The 15,617-nt window shown below is 29.0% G+C and overlaps 1 protein-coding gene and 1 long non-coding RNA gene across 6 annotated transcripts; one reads left to right on the top strand and one right to left on the bottom strand.

The window, feature by feature from the left end:
• Window positions 1-7,196: 7,196 nt before the first annotated feature.
• Window positions 7,197-9,118, top strand: LOC149885348 (uncharacterized). Its single transcript, XR_016455173.1, has 2 exons — window positions 7,197-8,599; window positions 8,681-9,118. It is a non-coding gene; the product is annotated as an uncharacterized LOC149885348 (long non-coding RNA).
• Window positions 9,119-11,351: 2,233 nt separating this feature from the next.
• Window positions 11,352-15,570, bottom strand: LOC145195422 (rRNA-processing protein UTP23 homolog). Of its 5 annotated transcripts, XM_090095968.1 has the most exons (9): window positions 15,505-15,569; window positions 15,344-15,386; window positions 15,155-15,257; window positions 14,988-15,077; window positions 14,284-14,427; window positions 13,306-13,380; window positions 13,139-13,218; window positions 12,099-12,296; window positions 11,352-11,644 (listed from the first exon to the last, which is right to left on the bottom strand). In XM_090095968.1, exons 3-9 carry the CDS (start codon window positions 15,240-15,242, stop codon window positions 11,549-11,551), a joined length of 771 nt encoding a protein of 256 aa, XP_089952094.1. In that variant the 5' UTR covers window positions 15,243-15,257; window positions 15,344-15,386; window positions 15,505-15,569; the 3' UTR covers window positions 11,352-11,548. The 5 variants fall into 5 exon arrangements, with proteins under 5 accessions (XP_089952094.1, XP_089952097.1, XP_089952095.1 ...); XM_090095971.1 differs by lacking the exon at window positions 14,988-15,077 and having other exon boundaries at window positions 15,505-15,570; XM_090095969.1 differs by lacking the exon at window positions 15,505-15,569 and having other exon boundaries at window positions 15,344-15,502.
• Between the last annotated feature and the right edge of the window lie 47 nt (window positions 15,571-15,617).

Genomic DNA, 15,617 nt, shown 5'->3' with positions numbered 1-15,617 from the left:
AAAAAAAAAAAAAGAAAATAACGGTAGGTTGTCTGTAGCACTTCGCAGGTAGCGAAGAACTTTGTTCGAAAAAAAACAAAAACTCTTCTACGAAAACAAAAACTCAGAAAAATTGTTTAATAGAAGGAAAAAAAAATGTACCACCGAATTTTTTCTTCTAAACTCGCTATTATTAATTTTATTTTAAAAAAAACCTTAATAAACTCTTTCGTTAAAAAACTCCTTTAACTTGGTGTTCCGCCTCAACAGGAGTAATAAAAATGAAAAAAAAACTGAGTACAAGAATTAATTACATTTTTCTTTCTTCTAAATCACAGCTTCAACAATATGAAAATAATCATCGCAACAATATGGAAAACTTACGCAAAAATAGTAAAAATTCCAAAATGCTGTTTTTAAATAAGCGACATTAAAAACCTTTTGCTAATAAACGCTCAAAACAAATGATAAAATCAAATACATTGAGAGGAAGAGAGAAAGAGAGAGATGGGAGAGATTGAAAGAGGGGCGAATAAGAAAGAGAGGCGAATGAGAAAGACAGCAAGAGCGAAAGAGAATGAGAGAGGGAGTGAGACAAAGAGAGATTGAAGGAAAGAAAGGGTAAAAATGTTCTAATTTAGGGAGGGGGGAGCATGAGCTATGATAAAATATACATTTACTCATGCTTCTTGTTTACATTACAAAAGCAAGTCTATTTGCTTATCTAAAATCGTTTTATAGATTCGTAACAAAAGTGGAAAAATAAAATTAAAAAATAAGCGAAGCACAAAACAGAAACTTACAAAAGTAGAAAAACAGAAATCTCATGAAAATATAACAACAAAATAAAAACAAAAATAAATATATAAATTATTTCGCTTTTAAAAACTCAAATCAGAACATTATAAAAAAAGGTTTCTTTATCAACACCTTTAAGATTAAAGTTCAATCGAAATATTAAATCCTGAAGACTGTAATAAAATCTTGCATAAAAATAACTTTTTTGCAGATTTTTTCTTAAAATATCAACATGTGCTCAAACGGTATTAAGAGAGCTCTTATGTTTTAATGACATCATTGGTCGCCAATCAACACAAAAGTCTCACCAAATTCTTGTTAACTTAAACGAACGTGAAAGAAAAACAAAAAAACAAAAAAAAAAAACTTGTTTTGCTTTAAAAACTGCCATTTATCTGGCAAAAAATAAAATTAAGTAAACCCTTCACTTACCCCAAACTTTCTTTCAAAATAATTCAAAATCAATGAGATAATTTTGCTCTGTAGCAAAGATCAAAAATATATGGAATGCCTAAAATGAGGCGACTTTTTGCTTTCAGCGAGACGAAAATAACTATTTACAAACGGTTACACCGACATAAATTAAAAATAATACATCTTAAGTATAAACTTCTAAAATCTACATTTAAAAGATTCTTATATACATCGAACGAGAGCCAGATGCAAAGTCATTGGTTCCACGTGTAACATTGTAACATGTTAAACGCTTATTATAATGCCAACAAGAAATTGCATTGAATATCTTATTTCTGTACATTTTTACAGTAACAAAACAGAAGATTATTTACATGCGGATCTTAAAACGATCCTTAACAATCGCTCGGAATTATCAAGCCATACAATTTTCGTGAAACGTTAGGACATGATACAGCACGACCTAGAAGGAGCAACGATATTTTAGGTCTCACTGCATAATTCTTTCCATAGCACGCAAAATTTAGGATTTTGTTAGCCTCCAAGCCACAAAAACGCTTGCACCAAAGACCATTGCGATTTTTATACTGTAAATGAGTTTTTCGCGTTTAGCCCGGGCATTTAATTCATCACCCATTATGATAATGGTATCGATGATATTTTGATAAACCAATTCGTTCAAAGCAGTATTGTCGACTGCGTCGTGATTAGTTCGTGACTTTATCTGTACCCGATGCATCGAATGGCATGCAGCGTGACTTAACATTATAAACATTACCAAATGTGATACCAGTATAAAAATTTACTTGCAAAACTTCAGCAAAATTGAAAAAAAAAAAAATTTTTTTTTGTAGAGCTTTATGTAATATTAAAGTATTTTTTTGAACAGAAGAGCGAGCGTCGTTCACGAATTTATTATTTCTTATAACTACTTTCCGATTAAAGCAAATTTGTTATTATATTTTCTCAGGAATTTTTTGCTAGAGCTGGCGGGAATAATGCAATCGTTTCAGATTGGTCAGTCTTTTCATTTTAAAGAAAGAGAACGTGAACGATTGGTGTTTAATTGTAAACAATAAAATCTCAGGGAATCGCCGATGTTTTCAAATGCGTTTACCTCGTGCTCACTAAATTCATAAACTATGGCTTTATATAAATAAATTATCTGTCTTATATAATTTATGATTTCGTTTCATTAAATTCTTTGAAAAAACTAAAAGCCAGCAAGAATTTTTATAACGGGATAGCGAAAAGTGCTTGTGAACTGCATAAATCAACAGAATAAGAAAAGTTCCTTTTATCACAAAAAACACATTGTACTGACGTCATTGTTTCATATTATTTTATTGAATTCTGTTTATAGTTTTAAAAATGTATTTACTATGAATAAATACTAGTTATTTTTATGAGAGAAATATAAATAGTGATCTTTTTTAAAAATACAATAGATTCTTTTGAATAACCGTAAGGCCCGCCTCTAGAAAAAAAGTTGTGGAAAAGTTCCGATAAAAATCAAACAGTAATTTAGTTAAGCATCTTAATTTAATTATTTCAAAAAAAAAAAAAATCAACATTTAAGTATCTATTCCTTTTCACCACCACCCCAACCCACTAGCAACCAACCCCCAAAAGCAGTTAAGAGAATGATTACCGACGAGAAAAAACAGCATCATTAATGCACAAGTATCATGTTACATAAAACAATAGATATCATTTGCTCGGTTATAATCGCTTTCATTTCTTGAATCCTGCTTTCACTTTTAAGATATTAGACTATGCAGAAGAAGGAGGCTAATACACACCAAATTTCGGAATAGAAGATACTAATGCTTATGTTGTTCGTTAGAATGATTTAAGCATTTATTCAAACCCTCACACTTTTTAGTCACGGATATAATGGGGTTGCAACAAAACAAGAGAATGTCCAAAGGAAGAGAATTTTAACGTTAAGAGAATAAATAAAGTAGCAGTTGAGCCACAAGATTTTTCATTGAGGAAATTCAACAGAGTTATCAAACGTGTAAACAAATATTAGCATTTACTATTTCCCCAAAAGATTTCTATAACATATTCTGCAAAATTACGTCACAAGCAAAACTACATCATAAGGTATTTAAAAAATATACACGTATATATTTACACGCGGAATATAAATTTTAGTAATTTGAGTATACGCATGAGCGTGAAGAATCAACAAATTTTAAGAAATACCCACAAGTTGCCAAAATTATATCAATGAGTAATTAAAATTCCTAACAAATAAGCGATAAGCTCGGATAGTCAGGTGATTATTCTTACAAATATGAGTCATCTATTGTTCTTCAAAATGCGAGTGCAGCATTTTAAAATTTCGTTTCAAATTTCTTATAAGCTTCAAGAATTTTTCGTCATAAAGCACGGTCAAGGATTAAGGAAGTTTGAAACGTTTGTTTGTGACTCCAGTCTTATCGTGATCTTTGTTATAGTCTATCGGCCTTCTGTTTGCGGGAAATGTTGCGACAGAATTAAAGTGATTTTGTTACATCAAATTAAAACAATAGGTCTATTCGTTTACTAGGTCGTTTCTATTAAGATTTTAGATTTTTATACACTTTTTTCGTTTTCTATTAAAACATTCAAGGTTTCAATTTGTTTTTAACCTACGTAGTTTATTTGGCGAGAATCATTTGAATTTGGCTAGAATCGTGAAATACTGCGTAAAAAATTACCCAATTTTAAAAATAGAGTATAATGTATTTCGTAATAAAACACATAGGAATAAAAAACGTTTTTGGAGGCTGCATATGCTTGAGTTTGCATGCAAATACTAACTGTGAATTTGAAGGTGGTTTTAAATAGAGTTTCTTTACCTCAATCAAACCACCATATTTATCCAGTGTTAATTAGCCGAGACTGAGATGTCAACTGACAGGCAATAATGATCGTTGACAATCGTCTACTTGTTGAAAGCATTTTTATTTTTAAAGGATAAAGAAAAGAGCCACGCATGATCTGTAAAATGTCATACATGAAATAGGATTTTTTAGATAACTAAGGCGGCGGAGTTTTGGACTAAAACTTCTGTTAGCTTAACAAGGCTGAAAACGAAGTTGCTATAAATTTTGCAGATGATCATAAACCCTTGTTGTAATTTAAAACGAATTAAATTAATTTTGATAAAAACAATATTTAAAAAGTAAGAAGTTGTTAGATTTTTAGTTTCAACTAAGCCAAAAAATAGTAATTAGTCGAGGAAAATCCACAAAATAAAAAGCCGGACATGAAAATTCAAGTCAAAACAACGCGTTTAAAAAATCTGTTATAAGTAACACCTGGAGTCCTATAAGAAAACGAAGAGGGTAACTTTCTATTGTGCATAATGTTTTTGCAACAGCTTAAGGTAACCCTATCGATAGAAACTCCGTGTATAATAAAAAATATATGATTATGTTAATGCTGAAAAAGCTTTTTATAGAAACTATTTAGATTATTGAGAAATTTATACGCGTTTCAAAGCAAAAAAAGCCTCGTAAAGAAAAAAGCATTGTCGCGAACATAGCAAACCAAAAAGCGGTTAACGCAAAAGTCTATTGTGCTATTTAAAAACGTTAATTTTATTCACGATACAAAAAATGTGTTGCTGTTTTAAATTTAATTTACCCTTCTGTTTCTTAAACGTTTTTAATTGATACTTTTAGGTATAAAGTTCAATAATTTTTGTTTTTAATCAGTTTTTATATATATATATTTTTTTTGCATTACACTATTTGCACGGCAATAAATTCAAACATGGCAAGGCCCGCCTACTTTTTACAAACATTATTATTATAAACAGTTACTGATAGACCGCCATTAGAAACAATTATCTTTGCGATAGTTTTTAAATCTGTTTTAAAATCATTTGACATTGGTCATTCCTTTTTTTGTTTTGATGTTTCGGCATAATTAATATAATTTGTTTTGAGGATTTCATTTACAAAAGGTTTAACTGCGTGACTAATAGGAAATATGTAATCCACGTTATTTTTAGAACTTAAATATAAAAAAAGTAATAATAGATGCAAACGAAAAAAAAAAGAAAAAAAAAAAAGAAAAGATTATCAGTTAAAGGACTGTTGTAATGAAACATTAAATGCGTTTTGATATATATTTATTTAAACTAACTTTTCGGGAGAAAACATCAGGTAATATTTGCGTATTTAAATACGCATTAATGCTCTAAATAAAACGCGGCTCTTTATATGCTTTTTCTCGTACTGTTGATCTATTTTTTAATTCACTTGGGTGACTAATGTAAATTGCTACCTCGGCTGTTTCGTTATAGCTCAAGTTTTACTAATTAAACTAACCTGCCACGAATTTCTTGAACGTGAGTAGTTTTGCGTGCTAAAAGGAAATAAAAATGTTTGAAAAAGAGCGTGTTAAAAACTTATGAATTATAGTTTTCTCGATTATCCGTTTGAAGCAAATCTATATTCTTTCTCTTTAGAGCAACTAATTATAATAAGCATCGGAGTTTGGATTTTTGACGATTAATAACGATTAAAATTTCTGTATAAGTTGTTTAAAATAATTTATATATTTAGAAAGAAATTGCGATACCTCGCAAACCTATTTTGTTTCAAACATTGCGCTGAGTTGCTATTCGACTGAAGCCGATTTAATTTGATAAAAACAAATTTTAACCAATAAATTTTACGAATGAATGTAAACATGTCCAAACCGAAAACCTGGCCCTGGTGCTTATAAATTGCCTTAAAAGAATAATTTTTTACGTGGTAATTACAAGATGTAGCTACGGGACACTAAAAAACCGCATATTCCTCGATAGAATTGATTCAACAACTCGTATGTTCTTCTCAATGAGAATCATGAACCGCCACTATTGAAACCATTTATTTACCTTGGCAAATGTCAAATCTGCCAGAGAAAAGAAGCTTACAAAGTATTAGTATCTCCAAAGTTTAAACTGATGTTCTTCATTAGATGATCAATTAAACTGAAGAAAAAAATAATTCGTTTAACTATTTTTCCATAAAAGTTTAGGAAAAAGTAGACGAAAGAAATCATGAAAGAGTAAAGTTTTTACTTAAGTCAACTTTTTAGTGTCAAAATTCTGAAGATTTCTTATTATTTTACTGTTTTTTATGATTTGCATAATATCGTTCCTGAACATATCGTTTTTTATCTTAATAACATATTCGGTCATTATCGAGATGCCACTGTGACAACGTTTCACATTTTAACAAATAGCAAGTAAGAATCCCTTCAAAAGCAAATATTAAAATTCAAAGAAAACTTCAGTTATCAAATCTGACCTGTTGAGATCGGGCTGTGAAGTTGGTTTAAGAGAACCCTTAAAGAAATTTCTCCTTCTGCGCGATTTACAGAATGTAGATTCATTTTTACAAGCAATTTACATAAATTTCAACAGCGCACTATGCATCGCTAAGCGGAAATAGGATTTTGTACATATTTTTTAGTGATTTTTCATATTTAAACTTTTTAAGTTTTTTCTTTTTGCATTCAATTTTTAATTCTCTATAAAAAAAAATCTTTTTTAGTTTTTTTAAACTTTTGACATCTTAAGGGTTTTTTTAAGGTTTTAAAAAACTCGCTTTTTTGTTAAAATCCTTTCAAAATATATGATAAGTGTTGAATTTCTATATTATTTTTATGCGAAATTAAAATAATAATGTATTTAATTGAATGTAAAACAAGAAATAGAAAAAAAAGGTTTTTGAATAGCATTTTTTTGCTGATTTTTTGATTTCTTAAACATTGATTAATTTAAGCATGTGGTCACAGAGGTCGCCTCGTTTTTTTTAAATAAAATATAGCTACTGCAAATCGACTTTACTGCCATGCAAAAAAATTGAGGCGACCTCTGTGACCTCATGCTTTAAAATCATTTTTTACTACTGTGAGTTTTATTAAAAACCGACTAAATTCTGTGAATTAAATGAAAATTCCGAAGTTCAATAACATACGGTAAGTTTTTATTTGATTCAGTTTTACCTTGCGATGGTTTTTATAAATTATCAAAATGGCTTGATTCACTCATCGTCAACTTTTAACACATACATTTGCAGAGCAGGTGAAATATTCAGAAACTGAAGTAAAATATAGTCTCTTCAATATGATCAAACATTCAGTTTCAAGAGAGTTTGAGCATCTTTTGGAGTATGAAGATAATTCTATTAAAGTTTTAGCACAGGAGGAACGTGATAACATGTTATTTGCAAAGTGGGTGGTGATGGTCAGAGTGACCAATCTGAGTTTCAGAATGCAGTAACTATGAAGAAAGGTGTGGATGATTACACTGTGTATAGTAAAGTGTTTGTACTGTTGGAGATTAGAAGTGGAAAAAAGATACTATGGAAAAATTGTAATCCAAATAGTCCAGATGCAACCCGTCATCTTATGTTTTGTTTTTCCAAAGAGACTGCTAGTTTTATTCAAGAGAAGTTTGAACATTTACAAAATGAAATTTTGTCTTTAGAGAATATTAAAAGTAAACTTATACTTCATGACAATACTTTTGTTATAAATTCAAGTTTGTCAACTATTTATACCACAATGAATGATGGTAAAACACTTAATGCTGTGGTATCAAAAATGCTTTAAAAAATATTGCATCTCAGTGCTGTCATGTATGTCAAGCAAGTCCTAAGGAGTTTAATTTGGAAACCATTTGGAATAAAGATAAAAATGCAGACAAAAATATATTGAAACTTGGAATATATTGAAATCTTCAATTGTGGATATTCAGCATGGAGTTAGTTTTTTTTTAATACTGCTTGCAAACTTCCAGCAGTGAAACAAGGAAGAAAAATAGCAGCAAAAAATGGCCAAGAATTTATTGAAAACAAAAAAAAAACTCCAGCACTTATTCAAAATACAATTAAAAATAAGGGTATCTTTTGTCAGGAAGGGAAGTTGTACATCCAACACTGGCAATGTTGCACGAAAATTCTTTAATAATCCATCTGTGACTGGAAGAATACCACTGATGAAACTATTTAGGGACCTGCTCATTGATATGAATAGTACAACAGCAAGACCGGATGTGAAAATTTTCAAGCAGAAATCTGAATGTCTGTTTGGTCTCATTTCTAGTGATCAGTTTTTAAAAACCATTCCAATGTCACAGTCTTTGCATAGAATGGTAGTTCATGGTGTTTCTTTTATTAAATATTTTAAGTATCCAATAGGTTCTTTGTCTGAGAGTGCCATTGAAGCCAGGAACAAAGCCAACAAAACTGCATGAGTACGTCATGCACGTTTAACTTCTTTTGCTGAAAATACTAGGGATACAGCTAATTATTTATTTATGACATCTGATATGTACCTATACTGTAAGAAAAACAAAATGCAAGAGGTATTAAGGCTATACTGCAAGAAGATTAAGCTGATAACTGTTCTTAAGGTAAATATTGGAGAAAGCTATGTATATCTTAAATTTAAATATTTAATGTTATCGTTTAATTTTATTAATGATACATTTTAGGTGCTGGTGGTAGCCAATCTGATATTTTTGAGATCTTTTCACATAATCAACACAGCATGTTTTTTTATGCTTGAAAAAAAAAACAAAAAACTAATTGTTAGAAAAGTTGAAGCATAAGAATCCCAAACTTTTATGTTTGAGGAAAAGTTGCATCAATTGGCCTCAAATTGACTCAATTTTGCCATGTTTTTGTTTTCCTCAAAGATGTGTCTAAAGTCCTATTTCTACTTAGTGATGCATAGTGCAATTCTTGAAGGCTTGTTGTAGATATTAAATTTGCTCCACATAAAGATTGCTGAGACATGTTTAGAATGAAAATTTTAATTATATTTCAATTATATACATTTATTACAGTGAATACAGTTTTTTCTTGAATGTAAAATTGTTAAAATTAGAATTTGATAGATAATTTCTATAATAAATAGTTTATATCTTAAACTATACTATTTTTTACAATAACAAAACTTTTTAAAATTTTAGTGTTTGTTGTTAAATAATTTTAGGAAGTCAAAGAGTAATGGTTCATATTAAGAAAAGAAATCAAGGAAGCATCATTAAACCATGCAGCTGTAATTGATAAGCAACTTTTAAAAAAAGGCTATTCTCATAGCCACATATTGTTAAAAACCTATTTTAGCATCAGAACCTTGATTCTGCATTTGAGGGGAATGGAACTTCTGGAGTATTTATTTCACTTTTATTTATAATAAAATATTTCTGCTATTTCCTTTTTTATTTAACATGAAAATATAAGTTGGAGACTAAAAATGCCTGTAACCCCTAAAAAAGATAAATTGATATATCAGATTTAGAGTTTAAAATATCAAAAACTATCGGTTTTATATCTTTTTAATCAAAAATCGAATTAGTCCGGATAAACCAACTAAAAAACCGGAATGAAACCGGTTTTAAAAAAGACCGGACTTTTTTTTATAAATATATGTATAAACAAACAATATCTCATAATTGATGCTTTGTTAAAAAAATTACTTCAAAATGTTAAATAGTTCTCTAGTTATAAGGCTATTTCCTTTTTTTCTATCAGCGCGACGCATAGTGCAGCGGTCACAACTTGAATCTAAATATCTATATGTATAGCTTGGTTTCCAATAGTTGTAGAAATATCGTACAACAATCGTGCAACATTCGTTTGATTTGTTGTGCGGTAAATTGTTGTGCAACGCAATGTTTCCATTAGATTCAATTAGCGCAAAAGTCTTTCAAAAAAAACAGTGTAAACAAACAAAAAATGGCCGTCATAAAAAAAAATATCACTCTAAATTATCGACTTTTTGTTACACTTTTAATTTTAAGACGCCAAAAAAGCGTAAAGAAAAGAAAGCATATGTTTTGGGTCAGAGAACTATTTAAAAAACTCGTTAAGCAAGGTGCGTTTAGTTCTTTGGTGCAAAAAATGATGCTATTTGATAGGGAATTTTTTTAAACGATACTCAAGAATGTCTCCTGACAGACTTGAACACCTTTTGTCATTAATCGGATTTTCAAATTTGTCTTAATGTATTCAATGTGTTAAAATGAGGCGGTTGTACTACTGTGCAAAAGGGGAGTGGAGTTTGTATGATTCACAGTCAGATGGGAAAAATATTGTCAAGTTCATAAAGAAAGCAATGACTCATTAGTGTCTCAGGGAAGGTTAAAATAATTCCTCACAATGGCGATATTTTGTAAACTTTATTGTTATACAACAGTTATTGTGTGGTTTCCATTAAAAAATAACTGCGCGTTTTGCACAAAAAACAAAAAACTGTTGCAGAAATAGATTTTTTTTAAACCTCACAACCGCAGTTGTACAACATAAAATTTGTTGTACAACCGACGTTAAGTTGTGCAACTTACACTAGAAAATGTTTCCATTATAAAACAAAGTTGTTGTGCAACTGTTGTACGACATTCCTACAACTATTGGAAACCAAGCTTATGTAAGAAACTCTGGTGAGAGAATTTTATTACTCTTCCCCCCGGGGGTTGCGACGTTTTTAATAAAAAAAAAAAAAAACGTTAGCAGCTTAGATATTTTGCAGTAAATTTTCATTATATAAAAGCAAAGAAGATGACGGCTGTTGAGCTGTGGGATGTGTAAGCTCTCCGAAAAACTGTTAAAAGTTTTTTTCTTGCACTGAGAAACAACAACGTAGGAGACTGACGCAATAAGAAAAGAAAAATCGAACACCTATATTAAGTCAATTCTCGAACACTACATATTAGGAGTGATCAAATATTTCAGGTGTACCAATATTAGTATAGAAACTGTTTTTAAGGATTTAAAATCTCGTTCGAAATGGCTCCTCTTTACTTTGACAGGTAATTTTTGTAAATTTGAGATCCGAAAGCCAAATTAAGTCATTGCTTATCAATTTTTCAGGCAAACATGTTTATGAGACGGTGACGTAAAAACCACAGCACTTCTGGTATCTATAGTTTACCCTTGTCCTTTAGACTTATCTGAATCCAAATATAGCATTCGGTGGTACAAAAAATCAAATAAAAAAAATTAGATTTGGACTCAGCATCTTCGAATTAACAAAGATCACCTGTGAAAGTGAGAAAAAAAAATCACTAGTCAAAGGGAGAAAAAAAAAATTGAATTTAGCTGACTAGTGTTACTAGAGTTTATTGCAATTGAACTGAGTAGAGATTGAAGACGCTTGTATTTAACTCTAAATGATTTTTACTACATATGAAGCTAGGCGCGCACAACAACATAAGCCGTTTACAACCGCATTAATTTGGTATGGAAACTATTTTACATAATCTTTTTGAAGTATTTGAATATACAAAATCAACCATATGAGTCAACTGGTCCAATTATTTTCTGATTGGTGCAGTTTTTTAATGAATGGAATTATTTTACAGAGATAGATCGTCTTTTTCTTTTAAAGTGCTTGCTCTTTTTTTCAATTCTTCTAGCACATGAGCCGCTACCTTGATTTTTTTCCTTCGTTTCTATATTAAAAAAAAAAAAAAGTTGACTTATGTATGATTAAATCGTTGAATTTCATTATTAAATGAATAAATTTGATATAAATTTGCATTTATGACAAATATTGAGTGAAGTATTTAACTGAGACTCATTTTAAAAAACATAAAACCCCATTTGAAATACCACAATGACGTATATATTTAATAGACTCAAAATATTTAAACAGGCAGACTTATACTAAAAGAAAGGCATCGTAGTAACTTTGATACGTTTTAGCAATTCTGATTAGGGGTCGTCCAAATATTACATCACGTGATTTTTAAACACTTTTGACCCCTACTCACCCTCATTGTAATAAGTCATAACATTTTTGGCAACCTTCAAAAAGTACATCCCTTTTTGTCCCTAACTGTTTACATTAAAAAAAGAACTAATTATTTTGGAACCACAAATTAGTTATGGAATAACAAGTGTCACCTTTACTGAGCCAGTGCTTTTTGTTAAAACTTTATCCTTTGCTTTAGTTTTTTTCTTTTTCATAGCAAGAGGGTTGACTCCCTTTACTTTTCTTCTTTTAGGTCGAACTTCTTTTTCTTCTTCAATATTGTGAATCTTTTTTAACTTTTGAAGACGATCTTTTTCAAAGCATGTTGTTGTAGTTTTCAGCGAGTCTATCTAAACAATTTTAAAAGAAAACATTTTAAAACTAAAATAAGTTTAACTCCAAGCAGCCACAACTTCTTTTTAAAAATTTTAAAAAATATTCTTAGCTCAATATTCATAAGTTCAAATATTGAGCTCTAACAAATAATCAGGGTGCTTGATTTAAGAGGACCATATTTTATACAATTGAAAATGTAACTCACTTCAAATGATATGAAATTTCTTTTTGAAGACTAATATCTTCAAAAAGAAATTTCATATCACTTTTTTTGTTTTAAGCTATGCATTTTTTTTGTTTTAAGTATACAAAAAGTTGTAATTTGACGTGTTAGGGTTTTTATTTTTAATTACTTGAAGAATTACAGGCTAAGCTCCATTTAACATGTTTTCTCTTTAAAGGAAGAATTAAGCATTCTTTTTATTAAAATAAACAAAGTCTAATGTTGTATATTTGTTGTACATAAATCTGAATGCAACTCCCAGCCAAGTTGCCTTTCACTACAAAAAATTGGTAGAGAAAAACATCAAAATGAATCCTGGATAACTTGTGCTACAAAAATTATTTATACTAATCAACATATTTGCATATACTTAGTAGAAAAAACATTTTATATCTTAAGTATGAGTGCATTTTTATTCACATCATATCTTATCATATTATATTAGATCTTATCATATCTTATCTATCATGTCATAAACGCAGATTTTATCTATAAATACTATATTCCTTTGAAGCATTTTTCAGCAGAGGGATTGTAACCCAAATAAGTTTTAATTTCTATTCAAAATCTTTTAAAATTATTTTTAGTAGAACATATGTACAAGTCATACAAATTTAATTCAAAAATAATAACCTGATTTGCTTCATCTAAAGTACCTTTTGATGGCTTTTCCAACACCAGTGCATTGTAATGAATTCGAAGTAATGGAACACCTGTTTACCAAAAAAAGTATAGTTATTGTTCAAGAATACTCATATTTGAAACACACACATATCTTATTATGAGAAAAAATTTCTAACCAGGAATTTGCCTCAACTGATTGGAGAGCTCTTGATCTTGAGTAGACACAAAAAAATGATGTGGATTGTTTTCACCTGATAAAATAAATGTAGCATTGTGAATTTTTGTCAGGAGTTTGTAAGCCTAACAAACTTTTTTTCTTCTCTTTATTATATTGTGTTATGAAGCTAACAGTAAAAGTAGCAATTATGTAATTATTATTATTTGCAAAAGAAGATAAATAAACAGTATTGCCACAAAGTCAAAATTTTGACTATAATTTTTTGTAAAGGCGCCTTTATTTTTCGCTCATATCTTTCATAATTTGGTCTTGAAACTAGAATTTGATGCTTTTTGTAATGTTACAAGGTTTTCTACTTTGTTGAAAACTGGTAAGAAGACCCGGTTCTTTTAAAAAGTCATCTGACAGCACAAAGTTGTTTTCATTAATTTTGATGTTTGAGACAGCTGTCAAATAAAATCATCTGCTGTAATTCATCACTTAATTGCCAAATGACATACTTCTTTAATAATATATTTTACAATCCAGTTATGTTTATATACAAGCTATATACATCATTAAAAAAATTTTTCAAATTTTACAATTTTGATTTTACAGTTTTGTAACTATCCCTTTACCTTATAGCAATAAGCTATGCATAAATAATTACTCAATATAAAAAAATACAAATTTCTACATATCAGTAATCAATTAATTGGATTGAAATTAATTTAATTGAGAAATCAATTAACTATTAACTACATTAACAATTTTGAAGAATATTGATTCATGAATATAAAACTTAAATAAAAACCTTTTTACTTGACTTTGTGGGAATACTGTATATTGATCACATGTAAGAGTTGTTATTGATAAGAATAAACATTGATTCAAAAATCTAGTTACAATTGAAGAATATAAGTAGATAAAATAGGTGAATAAAATTATTCTTATTTCTTATCCAGATGAAAGCAAAATTTGTTAAAAAATTACACACCAATCATACTCATAATGCATACTTGTGCGCTTACAGGAGTTTTGTGATTGCATTTCCGTAATTTAAACTGCTTACATACCAGTACTGCTCCATGTAGTTGTGGCCCCAGAGACTTACCTTCTTCAAGAATACAACTTGTAGTGCCTGTAAATTAGTTAAAAAGAAATTTGAATAAAAAAACATTAAAATTTTAAAAGCAAGTAAAGAGATATTTTGGAAGAGATCACAATTATATAACATAATTCACTGCAACTTCGACACAATTATTACATTGAAGTTTATAATAAAATAATAAACTTTCAATTATTATAAAGCTATTTTCAACAATATTATGATCATAAAGTTTTATATCTTTAAATATACTAGCTGATTAAGTAACTTGATAAATGAAAATCAACCTTCCCATTAAGTATTTTAAATAAACGAATCTACATTACTGTTACAACCAGTAAAAAATAAGGCTTATTAGAAAAAATAAAAATTTGGTGATAAAAATTTTCAAATGATATTTTGCTTTGCCTGTGAAACAAATTTTACACTTTTCACACTTAAGTTAATGTTTTTGAAAATTTTCCTCTTAATGCCTTTGAGTATTTTCCTCCAAGAAATATGAGCATCTTCTATGCTATTAATCATATCAAAATTATCAAAAAGTTGATGTTTGTAAAAAGAAAAGAAAAGAAAAAAGAAAAAAAGAAAAGTACATAACAGTGAGTCTCCTTCTATGTACTTGGGCACTTGCTCTTTTATATTTATTTTGTATGTCAGAGCAAACTGGCAGAAGGTTAAATCAACTAAAATATGAAATAGAAAATTTTTAATTTAAAATTAAAATAAATCTACAAGAAAAAGAGAAACGTTACTGACAAACCTAATATTTGATACGGCTCACGAAAACCAAACGTTGTTTTATAAAAGTTGATTATCTTTTTGCAATGTTTTAGTCTTTTAACTCTCATTCTTTTGGTTCAGTACTAGAATTATCAAAAAGAGGTTTATTTTTTAAATTATTATTTGTGTATTAGGTTGAAATAGATAGAAAAATTAAGATTACAGTGACCTTTTAAATCATTTAGAAAGTTCATTCCAAGTATTTTTTCCTGCTAAAAAGAAACATGAAAAAATTACTATATATACTATGAATACTATAAGTAATAATTGAACAATTTCAAGCTGTTTTAGAGAAAAAAATAATTGCGAGTATTATAAAGGCAAACGCACGTGGTAATTGTTTAAACCCTTTTAATACTGTCTCGATTTCAAAACTGTAAAAAACATCTACACGTTTTGATTTTAAATAGTTAAGTTGTCACCCACACTAGAATTTTGTTATA

The sequence above is a fragment of the Hydra viridissima genome, unplaced genomic scaffold (assembly GCF_058129835.1).
Source record: "Hydra viridissima isolate aposymbiotic clone 2 unplaced genomic scaffold, HvirCarnegie_v1 scaffold_8, whole genome shotgun sequence".
NCBI classification, from domain to species: Eukaryota; Metazoa; Cnidaria; class Hydrozoa; order Anthoathecata; family Hydridae; genus Hydra; species Hydra viridissima.
Note: the sequence above shows the minus strand (reverse complement) of the source record. Positions and strands in the feature narration are given on the sequence as shown.

What these genes read in the sequence shown, in the direction of transcription:
- LOC145195422 (XM_090095968.1), bottom strand. Translation starts at nt 15,242, where the DNA reads ATGAGAGTTAAAAGACTAAAACATTGCAAAAAGATAATCAACTTTTAT. An exon ending in TGAGCCGTATCAAATATTAG is followed by an intron (nt 15,078 to 15,154) that starts GTTTGTCAGTAA and finishes TTCATATTTTAG; the next exon opens with TTGATTTAACCTTCTGCCAG. An exon ending in CTTTAGATGAAGCAAATCAG is followed by an intron (nt 12,297 to 13,138) that starts GTTATTATTTTT and finishes AAAATTGTTTAG; the next exon opens with ATAGACTCGCTGAAAACTAC.